Source organism: Pieris rapae, chromosome 5, assembly GCF_905147795.1.
Source record: "Pieris rapae chromosome 5, ilPieRapa1.1, whole genome shotgun sequence".
Taxonomy (NCBI): domain Eukaryota; kingdom Metazoa; phylum Arthropoda; class Insecta; order Lepidoptera; family Pieridae; genus Pieris; species Pieris rapae.
Genome location: NC_059513.1, coordinates 5,033,791 through 5,055,940, shown reverse-complemented (window position 1 = coordinate 5,055,940; position 22,150 = coordinate 5,033,791). Strand labels below are relative to the sequence as shown.

General features: G+C 33.5%; 1 protein-coding gene across 2 annotated transcripts in view; it reads right to left on the bottom strand.

The window, feature by feature from the left end:
* Positions 1–13,749: 13,749 nt before the first annotated feature.
* The window catches only part of LOC111003213 (nuclear receptor subfamily 2 group F member 1-B), a 59,261-nt gene continuing 50,860 nt past the window's right edge, over positions 13,750–22,150 (bottom strand). For both annotated transcript variants that reach the window (XM_022273610.2, XM_022273611.2), the window contains one exon: positions 13,750–15,643. In XM_022273610.2, the coding sequence (XP_022129302.1) occupies positions 15,369–15,643 (275 nt within the window). In that variant the 3' untranslated portion in view covers positions 13,750–15,368. The remainder of the gene's footprint in view (positions 15,644–22,150) is intronic.

Here is a 22,150-nt window from a genome sequence, read left to right as displayed (position 1 = left end):
GGATTAATAGCGGATTCGCCGACTGGTTTTCGCTATTGATTTTGAGTGGACTGTCCGTTGCCTGTTTATGAATTATTATCTGTTCCCATATCAGGGATCAAAAGTTATTACTACTTGAATATCAAGTCCCTTTTAAATAAAACTGTAAAAAAGTTAAAATATTGACATCATGTTTATCAGTGTTGAGTAATATTGAAGCCGGCATTGTAACAGGTTTTATCGAAAATAAAAAGGCGTTACAATCACTTAACCTGACACGTTTTGGGTAATTTGTATTATTTAAATGAGATGACCGCAGCTTCCCTTACACCCCGGGGTCACTGTCGTCTTTTATTAATCATTAAAATTCTTTACACGGATTGGATCAAGTAAAAATGTTATCATTTTAGTAGTCACAGTTTACTCTTTGTGCAGTTAATAAAAAAGTTTTAATAGTAAATTGTTTGCCACCAAATTGAAATTCATTGGGTTAATTTTGCTTTTTGTATTAATCATAATTTTGTTGAAGGGCTTTATACAAGAGAAGGAAATATATAATAGTATAAGCATGCACTAGCTAACATTTCTATAAACTTTAAGTTTTCAACAAAAAATCTTACAAGTAAAATATTTGGAATTACATATTTTCATCCAATTTCACACTTGAACCGAGTTTGGAACTCGTTTTATAAAAGTGATATTCTTATATTTTTTAATATTTAAATGATCACAGCATCCCTTAAGGTCAGATAAGGGTCAATATGCGCACGAGTTTAACACGCGCTGAAGACTTTTTTATTAAGTTAATCTTTTGTGGTGTAATAATACAATTGACATTTTTATGCTTTTTGGGGAGACTTTGCCCCTGTTATAAGGATTTAGTTAAGATGTTACAGAGTGCGTTTTCCAACCCAATGACACATTACAGGTTTTTGATATTATACATAATGATAGGGATTACATTACATACATACATTTTGTTTTGGTATATATGAGATTGATGCTTGCCCACATGGCTTTCTATTAATTGAGTTTGATTAAAAGTTACCGTCCTAAAATTGCAATTGTAATTTATACACTTAGTTCGATGGTTTTAGAATTTTAGAAAACAATTTCTGGTGAAAAATGAAAATATTATAGAAGGTGTCTTACAAAAATTATTTATACTTCAAACAAAGCCGCTTGTGAAAGACTTTAATCTTCATATTTTTTAACATTTAGCAGTCATAAAAAAAGCTAGTGTGACCGCTTATTTTTCTGTTTCCATTAGATTTAGGAAATGCATTCTTTATGTGTATTTAGGCAGAGTAAAAATTTGGTATACCCTGTAACTAAGTAGTAACGCAAGCATTAACATGATTCAAGTATTCATTGTTCTGCAATATGAAAGTTTGTTAGAGAGTTTCTCTGTCTTGGAGCCGAATATGGCAAAGACAGTGGTCGGCGAAGACTTGGATCGGGTGTGAGGTGTCGACAGTGAACTTCCGTTAAATCTGAGTTCAAGTTTCTCTCTATATGCGCATTTAACATTTGCTCGAACGGTAAAGGAAAACATCGTGAGGAAACTGGAGGCTGATCACCTACTTGCCGATTAGATTTAAACATGATCATCAAACAGATTCAGAATTCTGAGGCCAAGACCTAAAGAGGTTGTAGAGCCACTGATTTATTTATTTTAGATATAGTTGAAACAATATAGAACATATAGGCTAGGGAGTTTTACAGCCCCAGGCAAGTCTTTTTTAGATATTTCTATAAAGGGCTTACTTATCTATTATTCAAAACCTGAATAATTCAATGATTCAATACGGAAATAAAATTCTTCAGAAGCACAAGAAGTATTGAATTTATCTGTAATTTCAATAAATTAAATGATCAATTTATTAACATAATTGAATTAACCAAAGCAAGCAAACAGCATGAATCCCGCGCACCCGCCGTTTTAAAATTACTCTGAGAGCAATATAAATAAAATAGTATCGATTTGTGTTTGTACACATTTAAGAAAATTTACACATGTAAATATGTGTAAATTCTGACTGAAAAAAAGCATATAATATGCTCATGATAATATTATGCTGTCACAATATTAATTAGCATTAATCTTAAAGTAGGTAAACGTGGCCCCTTTTCCTCGCAATTCTACGCGAACAATATCGAAATACTAAATTGAGAAACTCCAGAGGCACAAAATAAGCTTGCAACTTATCTGATTGTCGAGTACAAAGGTACTGTAATCCTATCTTAGAAACAAACTCACGGCGAGCAACCTAGACATATCAGTTATCATTATAATAGGCAATTAGAACTGTGAAAAACAACCGAACGACCGTTTTAACAAGACCCCTCCTAACTTTGTTATTTAGATTAGAACTTAAGAATTTCAGTAGCGCTACGGGTCCCATTACGCTGGCGATAAAGATGGGGTTGTGGTATAAAAGCTATTTGTTTTCTGCCGTCACCTCTTAGTAGCTAAACAAACAATGCATAAATATAAGCGACTTTTGTATATTTCCCATAGAGACCATTGTTTGGATTGTCACCTTTGTGCCCTTTCAAAGGCATTGTTTTTTTTTCGTTTGAAGACGTTACCAACTGTCCGGCTGCTTCACTCCATAATGATTGTTAATGACTTTACGCCTTTTTTGTTTAAAAGCAAAATTATATATTATCTAAACATCTATTAAGACATTAAATATATTATATTTCCTGTTTTAGATAACTCTTTCTGTGTTCGTACATACATACGCATTTTTCATAAGTTAATAACATTTACAAAATGAGGATGTTATAACTTGTAAGACGTTATTTTCTTAAATTTATTTCACAGTTCCGATATATTCTCCCGCATATCAAACACACGTCAATCAAACGCACCACACAGCTAGATGCTAGAGGTCACCGATCATCGTCTATTACTATAACCATTGTCTAATTCTTCGAAAAAATTATTACCAACCAAACTTAACCCTTATTACGAGATCTTAAGGCTAAAATTAACATCACAAATGTAGATAGCTCCGCTCCGTCTGCTTTGCTTCGCTTTTTTGCCTCTAAACATTCATGTCATTCCATAGAGTAAACAAGTATCTACAAAAGGCCCTAGTCACTATCCCTTTTTATTAATATCAGTGGCTGAATGGTTACAAAGGGTTTTGTTCTCATTATGCGTAATCGGAGTAGTTCAGGTGTTATATTATCGTGTGTTGCGGTATTAATGAGCTAAGCGGTCGAACAAAAGGGGGATTCTGCTACTATTTCATTATTGCCTTTTATATATACCTATAACTAATAACAATGTGTTAAAGAATGCTCCTCTCGTTAGAATGTGCAAATATTACCTACTGTGTACTGAAGTTGATATTTTTCACAATAATATTTGTAAATTTAAAAAAAGATAGTTCATGGTGAATACTTGCAACCTTAATTACTAATTTGAATTAAATAATGTTAATATATATTTTTTCTTTTTTATTGTCATTCAGTTTAACATGTGTATGTTGTTTGGTTGATATTTAGTGTACAATGCTATGTACAGATATAATTGGATATCAGATTTTCAAATGTTGTTTAGTGTGTAATAACTGAACTAACAATCTGTTTTCTGTTTTTGAACCTAAATGTAAAAATAAAATAAAATAAATATGCTTATGGTACAAAAATGATTGAAGCAGATTAATTTAAGACATTATCTTACCTATTAAATTGATGTGTGGCAATGCAAGAAGGTGAAAAAAGTTTTTAGTGATAAAATTGTAGTAGAAACATAAATTCAACATGGCAGTGCCTTAAAGTTTACTAATTTTTTTAAAAGCGGTTGAGTAACCTCCGCGGTCATTATATTATATGTTATAAATACTATTCTTGTATTAGAAATCCAGTTTTTTCCAAATGCAATTTCACATATAAAAAATGTCATTCACAATAATGACCATAAACGAGTAAATCAACATAATCTAACACTTTAATAAACTGACAAACCAAACCTGCTGGCCGTAGCCGGTCTAACGGACCGAGTATCTATCATTAATATACCTTTTTATTAGACCACCTTTGTTTAACCCTTTTGTGCTGCGTCAAATTATGCGTGTCCATTAACTTCTTGAGTTTGCTATTGTGATTTTTGGCTATGCTAATCTTGGTCCCGGATATTCCGGACTGTGACTGATTGGTTCGAAAAAGTTTCTCTTACCCACGGTCATTTGGTACCTGGGGAGATTTGCATATTACGTAAGCGATTTTTCGTACTGACAGTATCTTTTGAAAAAAATTAACGGATTTCTGTGATTAATGACGCTGTTTGGTTTCATTTTCATTGTTGTTTTAGTAACCCTTGATGACGTGATATTAGGTAAGCAGAAACAAATAAATCTTACGAGCAAGTCGCAAAATAAGCATCAACCGTAATAATAACAGGGCTTAAGTCAAAACTTTATTATAGATAATCCACAACTAAGCATTTTTACCGTGCACCAGCACTGTGTCTAACCAACTACCAACTGAAGTATTTCCGAATTAATTTGACTTAGTAATTTAAAGAATGCTGACAATGCTCTATCAATCCTTCAGACAATGTTGATATCCATGAGTATCACTTAAAAGCAGGTGAGCCTTCTGACTGTTTAAAATAAATAAATCAGTGGCGCTACAACCTCTTTAGGTCCTGGCCTCAGATTTCTAAATCTGTTTCATGATCATTTTTGAAATCTAATAAGCAAGTAGGTGATCAGCCTCCAGTGCCTGATACACGTCGTTGACTTTTTTTGGGTCTAAGACATATCGGTGTCACGGTGTATTGGTGCACAGCCGGGGATCGAATCTACAACCTCAGGTATGAGAGTCGGACGCAAGCCACTAGGCCAACACACTCACTTCTGACTGTTTAACATTCTATAAATAATAAATACATTCAGATAACTTCATAAAGGTCTTTGAATGACTTATCGTATAATGTATAATTAACAAGCCGCATACATCTATCCAAATTTCACTCTCAAATCTAAAATCACTAATACCATAATCTGTCCTCAACCCTTTACAGCGAACCCGACCGCGGGGCTTTAATAATGCATTTGCCATTAGTTAACCCACAGACACCGCGGCCATCTTCGAGATTCAAATTACTCGGAAAGGGATGAAAGGATTACTCTAACAAATTTTCACGGCTTTGTTTGTACGCGAAATTTCTTAAAACCACCTAAAAACACATTAAATTCGTCAACTAATAATGAAAGAATAATATCTTCAACATCTATTAGATATTACAAAGCTATTAGCCCTGTAAAATATTTTTTAAAGACCTAATTAATTTTTGACGATCCTGGTGGCTTTTTTAAAAGGAAAGCCAGAAGGTGTCCGCGCACAGCTGGTCTAGTATTACGTTAATCTGTACAGCGTCGCACTTGTTAAATATTAACGCAGTCTAATTACAACCTCGAGGCACCCCACCCGCTCTAATGGCTTTTAAAACTGATTCCCGCCCTCGAAGGATGTGTATTTGATGACAACTTTCGTCGCTTTTGACGGGAAAAGTCAGCACGTGGTCTTTGCATTTAATCTCTTTTCCCATATTGTATCCATTTCCGTTACGTTGTGAATCTCTTATTTGAATACGGGAAGGAAGTAATGGAAAGTGTTGGAGTGAAAATGCATGCTTGATGCTTCCAGACACCTGTTTAGCACTTTAGGCGAGTATGACTTATACAACTGGGGCGTTGAGAGGGTTCTCATAAATTAAATTGTCACCGTTCGCGGCGTTAGTATTATTATAGCAACAGAAAATCTTTCATAAGTTTTATATATTATATTGGTGTGAAAATTCTGACCGGCTATTAATTTGTTGTGTTACTGATCATTAAGTAATTACACATTATAAATAGTATATGGAGAAAATTGTCAAAGCATTTCCGTTATTCTTTGCGACAATTGCAGGTATTAATCCTGATAATTAATGATATCATGACAGTTCCGTGTGTTTATTCAACTGGCCGTTTAAGTTACCGGCCGTAAACAGGTCATTTTGTAAGCAGAAGGGAACTTAACGGTATTCATCGCCTAATGGTTTGGTGACAATCATTCTGCACCATTAGATGTATCATTAGCGACACCGTTGTATTTGTTTTCTTGAAATCTCGGGTCGTTTCGACCGGACCCGACCACTGCCGGGTTGATATCATTAATCAGAAGTTGAGTTTTAGACAGAATCTTGACAAAAATTTTTGATTAACGGTAAGCAAATATGGGAATGTGGATTCATTGTGTGTATTTCTGTGTCTGGAATTTATGTCAAGCTTTTACTGATGTTATAAATGATGGGCGGGTGTGGGATCGATGTGTATCAATTTGTACAATTTTATTCGTTTGAAATAGCATATAATTTAAAGGTTTACAGTTACTATTTTATCTATATATATATGTATTATTATAACTTACATTAACTTGACTTAATGTCCTATAACCCCTAGATGGGGCAAATCGCAATCTTGATCCTCGTATTACATCTCGCTCTAAGTGATTCTTTCTCTGGATTATTTTATTGCATAATATGCATGTCTGTTTAGTTATGTAAGTGAAATAAAGTTGTTGAAGATAGAAAAATTATTAGTGAAACAGACGTCGAAATGTCTATTAAGTTTCTTAAATACGCAAATATTATAAAAATAATAATTCTTAAATGTTAGTTTTAAATTAACCTGCTTGATGTTATTAATAGAATCAACAAAACAAAAATATAAGGAAAATTGGCATGAATGGGGAGGCTTTTTAACGCTTTCTTGTTTTACTTGGCTTGTAAATGTCACGACATCTGTCAACTTGTGACAAGTCTTATCTTTGGGGTAAAAAAGCCCCGTGGGTGACTTTTACCCCACGGAAAATCTTAAGGTGGCGAGGGTTAGAAATGTATTTATGACTATGTAAATTAGTTCAATTCTGTAGATTTAAAGAAATGTTTAGTTGCTCTTGAATCAGAAGAGAGAAATGCAATTATTTTAAATTTTACGTTATTTAATGGCTATATATTTTTATATCATCAAATACTGGACGCAATGTTCATATGAAGCGTTTTCCTTCGTCAGTGACTTTTATATAACGGGAAATTACTTGAGCTGAAATTACTTAGAAGATAAGTGGTTGACGTCATGTCCGGGAAAAGTGCGAATGAACGGAGAGCGCGGTCGAATGGGGGACGAAACTTTTGTTTTTTACACGTCGCCAATTCAACACACATGAATATCTATGGAAAAATCTTAAGACTTTTTACTTTCTTAGCTCTAACAATTACTTTTTTTTACAGTGAAAGTTCGTCCCTTTTCTGTGCATCAATTTCAGTTTTGTCATCATCATCATCAATTTTCTGTGCAGCGAATTCGACTTAGGGTCTTTCAAGAAAAGAGCGTACCAATTCTTAAAAGGCCGGCAACGCACTCGCAAGCCCTCTGGCATTAAGAGTGTCCATGGGCTGCGGTATCATTTAACATCAGGTGAGCCTCCTGCCTGTTTGCCCCCTGTTCTATAAAAAGCCATTTCAGCTCACTAGTTCACCCAAACATTGCTTGCAGAAAGTGTATTAGGTCCACAAACATCCCTTAGACCATCGGACATTGTTGGAGGATGTCGGAAATCTTCAGATAAATCTCAAGTTAAACACGCAGTGTACACTCGAAGGTCATAAATTTCATTAGGGTCGGAATTCGGTTGCTAAAACAATGTGGAGGCGAGTCTAGTCAGATAAATTATCGTCACTTGCGATAGTGCGGGAAGCGGGATTATCTTTTTTATTGATAAAGATAAAAAGCTGCGTAGTGCGTACGCACTTAATCAGAGAGGAAAAGTTAAAAAAGGTTCTTTTAAATAGTACAAGACACGTAGGATATTAAACCCAAAGAAGTATTTGTTCCGATTTTTTAATAAAGTTATTTTGGTAAGACTTAATTCAAGCCTTCGTTCAGAAATAATAAGTTAATTACATATATATTATAATTAGTTATAAAAAAAAGTTTATTTAAAAAACAAAAGCGCACGAACCCCTTGCTTATCTTTGGAAAGCTAGTCTCTTCCATTTGACGGTACTTGACATAATAATTTCTAATAACACTTACAATTTAATAATTAAACTATTGTGGAACAATAAGATTTTGAATAGTTAGTAAAAATTTTGTATGTAAGGACCTCTGAATAAGAAAAATGCTTTGGGTAAAGAAAGTTTTTTGGATATCTTAGATTTGCGTTGGGTATGATGCGGTGTGGTCAGTTACAACAAAAACATTGCCAGTAAAAAATAGTTTTATTCAGTACTTAGATTTATATTTCGGAAAAGCGAATGTCAATTGCAGAATACTTCATATGTTGGTCCTAAAACGTAGGCTAAGTAAAAAAATATATTGAGGGACAGCTCCTGTGCTTCATGACGTATCTCAACTGAAAACCGTTATAATAGATGCTTAGGATGCTTAATATTGTACGTGTGTACATGCGCGGATGGTGTGCGCTAGAAAAATTTAAAATGAGAGTATATCTACGTCATTATATGTTAGAACTATTTGGATATATCAAACATTCCCGGGACTGTCACTCCATACATCACGTATTTCTATAGCCTTTCAAAGCCTTACACCCAAGTCTAGTTAACTATGCCGCTACCATAATAACAAACGATAGGTTTATAACAAAATTATCGTTAATTTTCATATACATTGCTGGTTATGTCTTATTATATAAGAGCAATTTACGTAATTACCAACTTAACAATAGAAGTCAAAAACCTAATTAACTCTCGCAGTATAATGTTTTAAAGTTTCTTTCTAGGAGTACATATCTGGTGTGAAATAGTAATGTGTTGAGTGAGCAATGTATAGTACACGTTTGAATCTAGTTGTTATGAATAGTGACGAATGTGTTGGTGTGACGTGTCTCTGTCAATCACAATCAAGCTCGACCACCCGCGCGATTGGGTGTAAGGAGAACAGCAAATGTGTAGAGCAATAGAGTTAAATTTAAAAACTTTTTTGTGATTTACAAATTCCTGATCCTGTATCCATATCAACTTATCTTATTATTTTTCTCCTTCAGAGACTGTCACCTTTAAATACTTTCTTAAAAACAAAATGTTCACTAATGACTCCAAACTTTATACATTAGCTATTTTAAACAACATTTTACACCTGTCCTGTGTTGAAACGAAAATTACAGTTTAATTACATAATTGTAAGTGTAATGTAGAAATTATTATAACAAGTAACGCTAATACCTCAAACGGGAAAAAACTAGCTGCCCACGTATAATGTATAAAAATTATGAGTTGATAAGTTTACTGATAACTATAATAATTATTTATTAATTATTGTTTGCAAGAATATGTTATGGTGGTACAATCAAAAGTTCAGCCACACATGATGAATTGGAAATTATGCATAGAAGTAACAATTACATTATATTACGGTATGGACTATAATTACATCATTATAGTCCATACCGTACCGTATCATATATAATTTTATATTCACATTATTAACATATATTACATAATATAACGTTATCAAATGAAGATTAATTATAATGTTTCACGTAAATTAATGAAATAATATTTTTTCCAAAAGCTTGTACGTTAAGTCGATTATCAATAGGTAACTGTAGAAATTACAGTTAGACGTGTAATCTCTATATTATATAATGTGAATATGATATCTAAGACAGTTACACTGATCATTTAGTGATGGCAGGTCAAATCAAACTAGAACAAAAGAGGGACGAATATCTACTTTTTTAGGAATGTGGTGGCTTATCTTTGTACATTTGTGTGTTGGAGAAAAATATATTAAAATGTTTTATAACATTAAGTAACATAGAAGTTCGTAGTTTATCGCTCCATATTTTCTCTGTCCTAGAACATTATAAGCATTGCCGTTTAGAAGACGGCTGTCTGTCTTATCGGTCACATCTCCAAACATCACAATGCACGCGTTTGGCTCCTAATTTTTACCTTTTTCATCATGTTGCGTCGAAAGTGTTTGTGTCAATATGTCTATTGTCTGAACTAGAGTTGATGTGAAATTGTATAATACATTATTAAAATTACTTACAGACAACCATATTTTTCTTTCTATTTGCAAGTTTATTAAGTTGATTAATTGATTGTATGGATTATCCGATTTAATCTTGTGGAATGGCTTAACTGAAGCTAATTTATTTATATTAATTAAAAATATGCAGTGTTGACATAGTGCCTTTTGCGTCATCCTCGTGGTCAAAACTTAGTAAAATAATCCTGATATGCATTTAATATCCGCTCCAATTTTTTTTTTAATTATGAGATTACTGTTTAAAAACTGGTTTTTTCAGATTTTCTTTATAAGAGAAGAATGGTTGAAGTAAATACTTCTTTAACCATATCTTATTTTTGTTTTAACAGGAGGAAAACCTGCAGAAAGATAATACAGACAGACACAAGTGGAATCGGATAAAGAAGGCCTATATCTAACGGTGGACAAACCAAAACCAGACATGCAAGCATGTGATGGTCTCTAAATGTTGCATGGTATTTCACTTACTGTCAAAGGTAATTTTTTAGGATGCATGTAAATGAATATACAGGATTTATACATACAAATAGACAGGATTTAGAAGGACTCTATCCATTTACAAATTCTATAGGAAATTATGAATGCTATTTAAGAATGTGTTACAATGTTTTCCAGAAGTATTCACATGTAAGGTCTAAACCTATCTTCTTCTTCTTCACATACTTCATTTCTGTAGCTTGTCTTGGAAACCCCTAAGCTTACATGCATATACATCGACTTGCTGCCCCCACACCACTCTCTCCTTAGTTTGTCTCAATTACAAATTCAAAATAGTCCGTCTTAAATATCATACCCCGGATCATTTTAAGTATACAAAACGACACCATCACGACCACCACAAAACCGATATAATTCAAATTGGTTATCATCTGTTATCATCCCTGAACGTATTAAATAGAGTAGGAGGTTGAAATCCTGTAGGAGGTAGGACGAGCAATGAAAATATGTTATACATTGCTTAGTTGATTCAGAGCTAAATAAACCGGAGTTTGCGCGTATATTTAGCTGTATACGTTGTATAGTATGAGTTATCATTAGTCGTTGGGGTCGCGACCCCGACCTCATTGGGCGACCTTTGCCACGCCCACCGCCCTCTGAAGTTACAGGTTTTCAGTTGGCTTTATAAGTTTTTCATATGAAATGGGTGCACAGACTAAAACCTCTAAAGAATGTAGAAGTATCTGTTATCATTATTACGAACCAGCGACTTCGGATTCGTGTCCATGTTCACCAACAAAATAAAGTATGTATTTCCGTTTGCATAACACAAAAAAGCTGTCTCACACAAATTCTGTCTGCTTTTCAATACTGTACTCTTTTCTGAATTAACCTTGTCGATCCACTTGGTTGTTTCGCCCTGGAACCGCTGCATGCGAGCAGCTATTAATTCTGCTATAGAATTATTTACTCATATATTAAACAAGTTTAACCAATAAATTTGGCATATTACTTATACATATACTTTAAACTTGCGTTTTTGAATTAAAAAAAATGTTCGTAATTTGTAATCGCCCAAAAGGCATAAATTATTAGTCGAATTTTATTTGTGTTCTTTGTTTTACTTAACTATAAATCAAAAATCATTTGTGGTCTGTTTCAACCCCAACTGGCTTCCGCCAAGTAATTGTCACTAAACAAAATGCGCACTGGGCGTGACCAGTTGGTGACTTCTGCACACCTGCGACGAATGAATGTTCTTGTCATATCAGTGCTGGTATTGCACAATCATTTCTGTCAATCAAACCGCCTTATTCAGCGTTAATATGAAACGGAAACATTTTCGTTGGATAAAAGCTAGAATACCTAAGTCTGTTTGTATTAAATTCAAGACCTTTCTTAATTCGTGCAATGGGATGCAGTGTTGGTCTAGTGGCTTCAGCGGGCGACTCTCATACATGAGATCGTAGGTTCGATACCCGGCTGTGCACCAATGGAGTTTCTTTCTATGGGGGCATTTAACATTTGCTCGAACGGTGAAGGAATACATCGTGAGGAAACCGACATCACTTAGACCCAAAAAGTCGAAGGCGTGTGTTATGTACTGGAGGCTGATCACCTACTTGCCTATCAGATTTAAAAATGATCGTGAAGCAGATTCAAAATTCTGAAGCCAAGACCAAAAAAAGGTTTTAGTGCCACTGATTATTATTATTATTATTAATGAGATTAATTAAATAACTATTCACTTGAATTGTTTTAATATACTTATAGCCATTATTAAATAGTTGTAACTTATCATGTATGAAATTTTTGTGAGAAAATAAATAAAGATTATTATTTGCCTGAATCTATTTTATATTAATACTATTAATATATCTAAATACCAAGGGGTTAAACCTTAATCGTCACGATGCTATAGACTGCTATTCGCGTGTACTTTTATTAAAATTAATTTAAACTGCATACTCAAGCGTGTTTTTTCGACAATATTATTATAATTTATTTATAAAACAAAAAAACAATAACTGACCTTAAAAAATTATCACTAAAATAAATTTTTTCAATATATTTATTTGATATTTATTCAATATATTATACAAATATAGGTTCCGAAGATAGTGGCAAGACTAATTATAATTAGTCAAATTAATAATTAATTAGACTAGACACAAATAATTATTTTTTATTTGACTATTATCTGTGTCTGGTAGCTACGAAGTCTTCCGTCTCCTGTAATGTCAATTATTTTTCTTATAATGTTCTTAATTATTGTTAAAAGTCTTAGCCTTTTTGACGAATATATGTTTTTACACAAAACTAAAATAATTGACCATAATCCTGCCTGATGTAAAGTAATATGCGGCCTATTGGAGTGGCATCCAGAAGATACCTGTTTAATCCCCACTTAAATGAATCCAACAGATTCGTAACTGCCATCAACATCTTTATAGTATCCATATTTCTATCAAGGTTTTCCAACTGTTACTAAAACTACACTTCGTATGTTAAAAGAATCACATGGGATATCGCTTCAAAACTTCTCGTATCTTTCATCAGAATCGATAATAATTTAGAATCACAGTAGCGAAGTATCGCATTGCATCGCGTGAGTTTACATGAGAGCTACCTGTAATTGATACCCGCTCGTTAATTCGATGTTAAATCGACTCGATGTAATCGTATCGATCTGATGACCGCTAATGCCCTTGCTGATTTGTTTTATTATACGATGTTTTGATTTTTGGAACCCGTCTTTATCGTGAATAGAAATAATTTTAAACACCCAACTGCTACATCAGTATAAAAAATGTTCAAGCCTTCTTCATCAGCTCTTCCATGACGTTATTCGTAAGCCTATAACACAGCCTTGCACACATATGACATAGGTAATGGCGCGCTCCTAGTGCTTGGCCTGTCCGTCACTGTTATGAGTAATGTAAAAACATGAACAATCAATGACTGGCTAATATTGTCTGGATAATATTGACTACTAGCCATGAAGGTCATTCTAGGTTTTATGTATAGTATTGTTGAAAAAAACTAACGACATTGTTCCTTTTAAGCAATGTTTTTTTTCTATATTCCATTTCTTAAAAGACCGGTAACGCACTAGCGACCCGTTTGGCAATGTGAGTGTACCATGGGTATCGGTATCACTTAGCTCAGGTGAGCCTCCTCCCTTTTCAAATATTAAATCGTGATTTGTTTATATATAATATATTAAAATGTAATAAGAATTGAAACAAAATAATTCAGAAAGACATTCTTTAATATCTCAGTATGTCTTTACAACTCCAGAGACTCACACATACATTACAATGACTGTACATTTATTATTGCATTAATTACATTGCTTTTCATTTATTTTAGTTTGGCAGGATAGATATAGAATATTTAAATAATAGGAAACCAAGAGCTTTTCATATTAGAATTAATAAAATATTTAATGTAGAAATCGGTACATACTGAAAACAATTTATTTTAGTCAAATGCAAAAGCTTAAAGAATGTGTTTAGTAATCATAATTCGAAAAACTAAAAATCTGATAATCACGCCATATTAATACACATTTTTCGTCTTAGACGTACGGGCAGTATTCTGTGTATATGTGCGCGTTCCTATTCTTTATTATCAATCAAATTCTAACTATCAAACGTACAAAAATATAAAATAATATTAAATTAGAAATGGTTGTACAACGCAGTAATTTTTTTAGTAAATTCCCGTGATATCTTCATGTTTGCCTCTAATTGCTTGTCACATTAAAAATTGTATTTTGTGTTTGTTTTAAGCAATGTATCAGTGTGCAGTGTGTGTATTATTTCAATTTAAAATAAAATTGAATTAAGACGTTCATATCAAAGGGTCTCGTTTCCATAGCTACAATGCTTCGTACATGAAAAAGAATTGTAACCATGGAAACCAAAACGGTTTGTTTAGAATTTTGGTGTGACATTTTTGACATAACTAATTAGAACATTAACTACGTATCTGCCAAGTCAGCTTTTACATATTTATATATTCATTTGGAAACTAAAATATGCAAACTTTTCTTCTACAATCTTAATAAAAATTGTTTTATAAATTAGAAGATATCTCAGGACTTTGCTAAGCCTAAAGTGTTATAAATGCACGTCGGAATTATACATTTTCGTAAATTAAGGACAGCACCAATAAACAATCTATAAAAGTTACATATAAGAAAAAAATAAATATTTAAGGGTGTATGTTAAACTATACTGTAATAAAACATATAAAGTAATAAAGAAAATTATATGAAGGTTCACCCATTATTCTATTCACTATACACATTCTCACATTGCACAAATATTGCCTTTCATCAATCCTAACCATAAACAATTTCCGACTTAATTTCTTTGATTTATAAATCAGTGAACACCGTAGAAAACGCCTCATTTATCTTAAATATACATACATTTACAATAATAGAATTTTATTTACATTAAATATCTAGCCTAAATATAATACAGAGGAACAAAACTCCAACTAAGACACTACTGACCCCAGAATCTACTTCAAATCGCTTTGGGAACACGAATCGCTTCGAATATTTAACAAATTGTCAATCATTAGAGTCTTTTGAGCTTTTTGCGTATCACTGGCTTCGTCAAGTTTCGGCGCATAGAATGCTGAAGGATCGAATGTGGGACAAGGATCGGCTCTGTCGCTGTCTCTGCTCCTCGCGAAGTAGTCTTCGGTCGCGTTCGGCTCTTCTGGCACCTCGCTGGATGACGTCACGGCGTCTTCGGACGCGTCGCGATACCGAAAGTCGAGTCGCTGGCTGGGCAGATACGGCGGGAAGCCGTAAGGCGTGGATCATGCCGCCGCTAGCTGGCGCCACATTGTATGTCACATGGTCGCCATGTACGGCCACGAGAAAGAGCTGCCTGATAGTAGCATATCCCGAATTAGAGTTTCAATAGGCGTTTTTCCTACTAGCCTTACGAAGAATAGCTGTTCTATTACTTGAGAACTGACAGTTCGAAGGGAAGGCAGCCTTAGTAGAAGTTTCCCGAATCTCGTAGGCTGGTTAGGGTACTGACTCCTACAGTACTCTTCGAGCGCGCACTGGGACTTTTCTTGTAAGCCTTCTATGTGTGGAACATCGGAGAGTCCGCAGGCATCTGGAAAGAAATAGAAGTGGTTATTATTTAATTTATCAATTTATGAAATTTGGACGAAGTCACTTCATAGAAAATACTCCCTAAGAAACCTGTATTTTGCATAACATTAAGAATAGCATTTTAGAATCATAAAGGAAGGTAGATAACACTTTACAGTACATTAAGTACTGTTTATTTGTACTTTAAAACGTTATGGTCTTAGAAATGAAAATAATATAAAAAGGCATGAAACGAGATTTATTTATGCCTGATAATTGTTTTTATTTAATATAATAATTTGTAGTATTAAAACCATTTATAATCTTACTATTAGTAACGGATAATATTTTTTTTAATATCACCTAATTTTACACAGATTATGTTTTTTTAAGCAATTAATATGCTACATTTCAAAATACAGAGTATAATTACAAAACTAACATCTATTTGACAGTTTACAACCAGTATAAGCTGGGTAGATGTTTGTTTGTGTTTAACTTTTTCCTTGCTAGTTAAATTTTTTATTTTCTAATATAATTGATGTGTATGTAGGTGTGTAAAATTTATGAATTTCTTTTATATTTTAAGCGTGCATGATGTTTTGGGACTTCTAAACAAATATGTAATTTTTTTAACAGTATGGAATTAAAGTAAGCTTCATTATGATTATTATGTCATAGACAATGTAATGGGCTCATAAAGTATAGAAATGTGTTAGTTGTTGTAGCGTTAGTTTAATGAGTAATTAGCAGCCATGTGCTAAGTAAACAACGTGTACCAATAACGCCTCCAACATCGTAAATAATGTAACGTATGTTATTCACATAAATTTGCTAGTAGTTTATGACAGGCATCTTCAGTGTCTTTAGTAAGATGTTCATTGACTATATATAGTGGGTATGAGAAATAATAATCTTTGTCATACATTTTGATAGGTTTTAGAAATCGCCGCTACCACCTTCAATTAATTGTAATGAGTAAAATCTAGCGTAAACGGGTTGGTAGAAGGAAAAAATCATGACTTCGCAACATTAGGAAGTGAGAGTATTGTGATGGCGGAAGAGTTGCTGCATCTGGCACTGGACTAGACAAGCTTCAAGAGACTGACGGCCAACCACCAGTAATGGAAAGGCACTCAAAGATGATGTATTAGAAAACTAACTGATATACATAGGAATTTATAGCCATTTTTTTTAGTTAGTTATCATAATATTTCATATCACTTAGTACGAGAATAATCTTTTACGTCATATTTGTTCAACGCTGATTTCTGGTAGTCAGAATTAAGTATACCTACTGATTTTTATTTATTTACAAAAGCCTGCCAAATTAAAGTTCCTTCAAATATTTAAATTAGATTACAAAACAAAATGGCAATAGCATTAAGGCATTAAACTATTCAATGTCTCAAGGAAATGTTATTCAACATTAATCCTTTCCGTTATTCAGCCCCCGAAATAAAAACGTATAAAGATAATAACCCGTGAACGGTCGCAGGCCGTCTTAATGCGATTAGGACCCCAGCGCGGTACATTTGGCCGACAGTACTGTGCATTAATATTTTTTATTGTTATACAGAAGGAAGAAATGACGCGGTAAACAAAAGGGTCATTATGATACCGAGCAGATGTCTGCTGAAGTTGATGAGTATTGCGTGGAATGTGATTGTGATATGCGACCGTTTAAACCGTCCAATTTTGGAAAAGTTGGTTCAGCTCTTGGATTGCTCGATTCTCTACGTTTGACGGTAACAAGCTGCATCGTTTGCCTCTAGTCTTGTCAATGGTGTTTTTAAGTTCCCAGCCAAACAGTTACGGGATTTCATATACTGTCTTGGATGATTGTTAATTGTTTTTGTCTATAGTTGACATGTATCAGAAAATATTTTAAAAAGTATTAATAAATACTTTAAACATATTATAGTGACTTTGGCCTACCCTCAAATTGTATATTTGAGGGTAGGCCAAAGTCACCTAAAAAATCGTCTTTCGACGCATTGTTACCAACGGATCCTGTGAATCTGGATACTATCCAACCAAAAGAAAGTTTTAAAGAATGAATAAGGATTTATCGATTTAGACAAAACAAAGCTGTTAGACTGAAAACAAAAAGTAATAGATTTCATTAAACTTGATTAAACGTGATAGAGTTTGTTGAATAATTGCTGTTTGAGAATTAAAATTAATGTTGTTCGTGCATGCACGCGTAACAAAGTGACCACTTTAAAAATTATAACTGACGGTTTAGTGACAGAGGTGTAATTAAAAAATTAACCCACTTGTAGAAAAACGTTTTCGACACAAGTATTAATCTGGTACTAGAACAACGTCTTAATGTCTAGAAGATGGTACAGTTGGATGTCACTAGCTAAAAGAATGTATGCAATAGGTACATACACATATTACGTGAGTAATACAGTGATAGGATATAATATATAAAATAACATAATTGCACCAAAAACCTTTGTAATTTTTTAGGATAGGGTAGCAAAGGTGCCTATGAGACTCCCAAATGGGCAGGCATCGCAGCCTATGGACATTTATTTTAGTTAGTGAGTTGCCGGTATTTGGGGGAAGGAGTATGTTCTTTTTTTTTTAAATTCGGAGATCGTATCTTCCAAGGATCGTAATCCACTGGGAGTCGATTCCACAATTCACAAGATCACAAAATGTCTAGTGCAGCGCACCGTGGAACACTTCCATATACACGTACAGTAAAAACAAGACAGGAGAGATCAGAACACTCTATGTGTATGAACCTATTATATTCTTCCTCTTTGCTGAAGCTTTCTATTTTCGACCCGTTATTTAATTTTAAAAGGAGCAGATTGTATTGATTAATTTTAATGGCAACCAAGAATTTATACGAGTTTTATCTCAGCCTTGTAGTGTAATTCATAATTAAAAACGTCACGTCACAATTAAGGTGTCCTAGATTTTTATAACTAGATGACCGCTATCAATTTTAATTCCTGTCCCGCCTCCTTGGTGGGTGACGTAAGGCCAATTGTACTAACTTCAACTAATTGTCCGTTCTCAGCGACAGATGTCCGTGATAAAATGTTGTAATTGATGCGTATTACGCAGTTTGAACTTACACAACCCGGCCAGGAAATACAACATTAAGAATACAATATGTATGATACCTAGTGATTACCTTACAATACGCGAAAAATATTTGAAAGTAGTAAGTAAGTTGAAAGTAAGTCGCTAGTAACCAAAGTGACGCATTGTTGAATTCAGTGAGTGAAATTGAGAAAAGAAAAATGTATTTGACAACTGAATATTGGCTGTCACCTGACAATTTGCATTGCATTTCTAACCCAGTAATTATCATTTAAGAAAGGAATGAAAAGGTGTACGATAAATAATCCTGATCTTTGGTCTCAAAGATCACAAGGAGACATCCCAATAGCAATTAACCCAGCGTTCGTCATTGTAACAATGTAATATAGTTTAATTGATACGACCCAGCGGTTGCTCGGTAAACACGGGACTCTATGACCCGTAATGAGTAAGACGGGTGAATGGAATTATTTCATTCAATGACTGAAAACGTTGCATAAGATTCAAGCATTTCCAATGCGATTTTTTGTAAGAATTTATTGAGAATGAAGAAAATTCTTAAATGTTAAAAGTGTACTGCTGTACTATTGTCATTTTATTTTAGAAGTAAAGAAAAGATGTCTACTACATTACACACATACATGTGAAATATCTAATACGAGCCTAAAGATATAGAGGTACATATTATATATAGAGAAAAGAGATTTTAATATTCTTATATTAAACAAAAGTGAGTTTTGTCTTAAGAAAAAAATCGCGCATAAGGGGCGTGGTTATTACAACTTATTTGTTGATTTCGAAGGTCTGATGCATAGTTTCATAATGAATCAGTTAGGTTGGGGTAACATTTTAGTGGCTTAAATAGTATTGATGGTAGTGTCAACAGATTTGACCCGGTAAATCAATGTTCCATTGCAGTAATAAACGCTCGTGATGCGCGCGCGCTGGGCGCCATTACGTCCGTTACTAAGAACGTTCACATTCTTAATTCAAATAATCGAGTACCATACTATTGAGTGATTTTCGACAGTTATTTAATTTAATATATATTTTAGCGTCCCATCGATGTTTATAGTTTAAAAGAAATAAAAGCTTTGTAGTTAATTACAATGGTACTAAGCGAATTTTAATTGTAAATTATTGAAAATTATATATTTGACGTTGATAATAATTGTTAGAATATTGGCCTAGTGTTTTCAGCTTGCGACTGTCATCCCTGAGGTCGAAGGTTCTATTACGGCTATGCAGTAATGGACTCTCTTTCTATTTGCGCATTTACATTGAACCGTGAAGAAAAACATCATGACCAACAAGTCGACGGCGTGTGTCAGCACGGGAGTCTGGATCACCTACTCGCCTGTGAGACTGACAGATGATCATAAAACACCTACAGAAATCTGACCTAAAAGGTTGTAAGCGCCACTGATTTATTTTATTTTTTTAATATTTGATACAACTTACATATTACGCCTTTTCCCACTGATTAAGCGTGTCGTATAAGTCATTAAAATACTATCGAAAGGGTGATGATCGAGATCATTTGCTGCCCGCATTCGTTTAATGTTCATTTAATTTATATAAAAATAAAATACGTTTATTAAACGGTTCATGCGGGTAAGTTAAAGCTATGTATAGAATCTTGCCCTTGGAATTATATATGTATATTAAAAAGTTAGTGTTTCTAGATGACCTTAGCTTGACCCAAGTGGTAACGCAAGTTTAGATTTGTATATCGAGAGCAAATAACGTCAATGAAGAGAGAACGTTGATGTATATGCTACCGCGGCTCAAAAGTGCACTACCCAGTTGGTTATTACATAATCTAACGTTAACCAATTCTTAACAGGACTGCTATGGTAGCATTTATGAAAACCACAGTGGTTTTCTAATGTAACATCTTATGATTTTATTATATAAGTTCGACTTCGACCCGTAAACAAAATTATAATATTTTTATATGTACAAATTTCACATTCCTAGGAAAATCCACAAGTTTCTGCTCTATAAAGTATGAATACGAACGATATGATACTACTGTTCCGTAGATAATAAATCATCAATCTCAACATAGATAACAACAAATAGCGTAAACAAAAGTTTACAGAGGTTTTACAAAAGCATCGTAGGCGTAGAGCAGATGTTTGCGTAGTTGGATCATAGAGAATAGAACATTATCGAACAATAGTCTGTGGACATAATGGACCTTTTTGGATTCGATCTTATTAAACTTATGAGCTTATATTTTTAAGATTTAAAAATTGAACTTACTTTTTCACCGTATTTACTATTGATATACTTACTTACATCATTCATTTTAAATAAATAATAATACAATAATGACTTAGATAACAAATATCTAAGTTATTATTGTATTATCTAAGTCTGTACCCATAACATTACATTATTTTAGACGTTTGGCAAAATTACTTAACAATGAATTTAGGACACAATAAACAGTCCCGGTTTCTAACAATGCGCCTTTTCTGTAAAATAATCTTGTGAGGAGATCGGAAATGGAGAAACAAATTTAGCACCCACAATGCTCTGGGTGTTTGTCACCGCGATTCCAATCAGCACCCTTCTTTATCGAGATCTGAGATGTTCACAGTTCACTTCTGTTTGTTGGGACCGTAAACAAATATAATAATTCATATTAATACATCGTGGAAGACTAAACAGTTTATAATATTTTTTATACAGAATTTAATGTATTATTAAATGTTAAATTATGTTAAATGTGACATTTCTTCTGAGCTAATAGCTTTCACATATTTATTTATATTAATATTAATTTCCTATTGAACAACCTACTTGTATTCGACATAGATCATAAAACACAGTTAAAATTATTAGTGACAATATTGAAAAGCAATAAACTATATAGAATTCAAAAAAAGAATGAAGAGCCTCAAATTGCAGTCCATAAACACGTGTTGTGAAAAAAATACAATAAAAAATCGGATACAAGAATGCCGCACATTATCACCATAGACACAGAGTTTACTTTTGTCAGTTTTGACACTAACAGTTGCAAAGAAAGCATTACATTCTAATGGTTCCAAATAGCATTAAATGGCGCGAAGAGAAAAAATATGGCATCTGTATTGTGTTGCGAAAATTTTAAATAAACACCTTTTGAGTGGGCGGGCTGGCGAGTATTTGTAAATAGGGTTTTGTTATCACAATGGTTTTTTGTGATCTGACCGCGGGTCTCTTCGGGGTGTTAACGTCAAAATTGACACGTGCCTTTGACTTTTTATTCGCGCCATGTGCAAATTTTATCGAATTAAATTTCGCGTTTCATACAATGCCCTTTTTACCTCAATTAATACACGTGCCGAAAAGGCCCTAAATATTTCACTTAAAGTTGTGTAACCAAAAACAATAATTCCGACAGATATGCCATCGACACATAAGTAAAGGCGAAACCACACTATCGTGCGATCAGACGCGACAGTGTGGC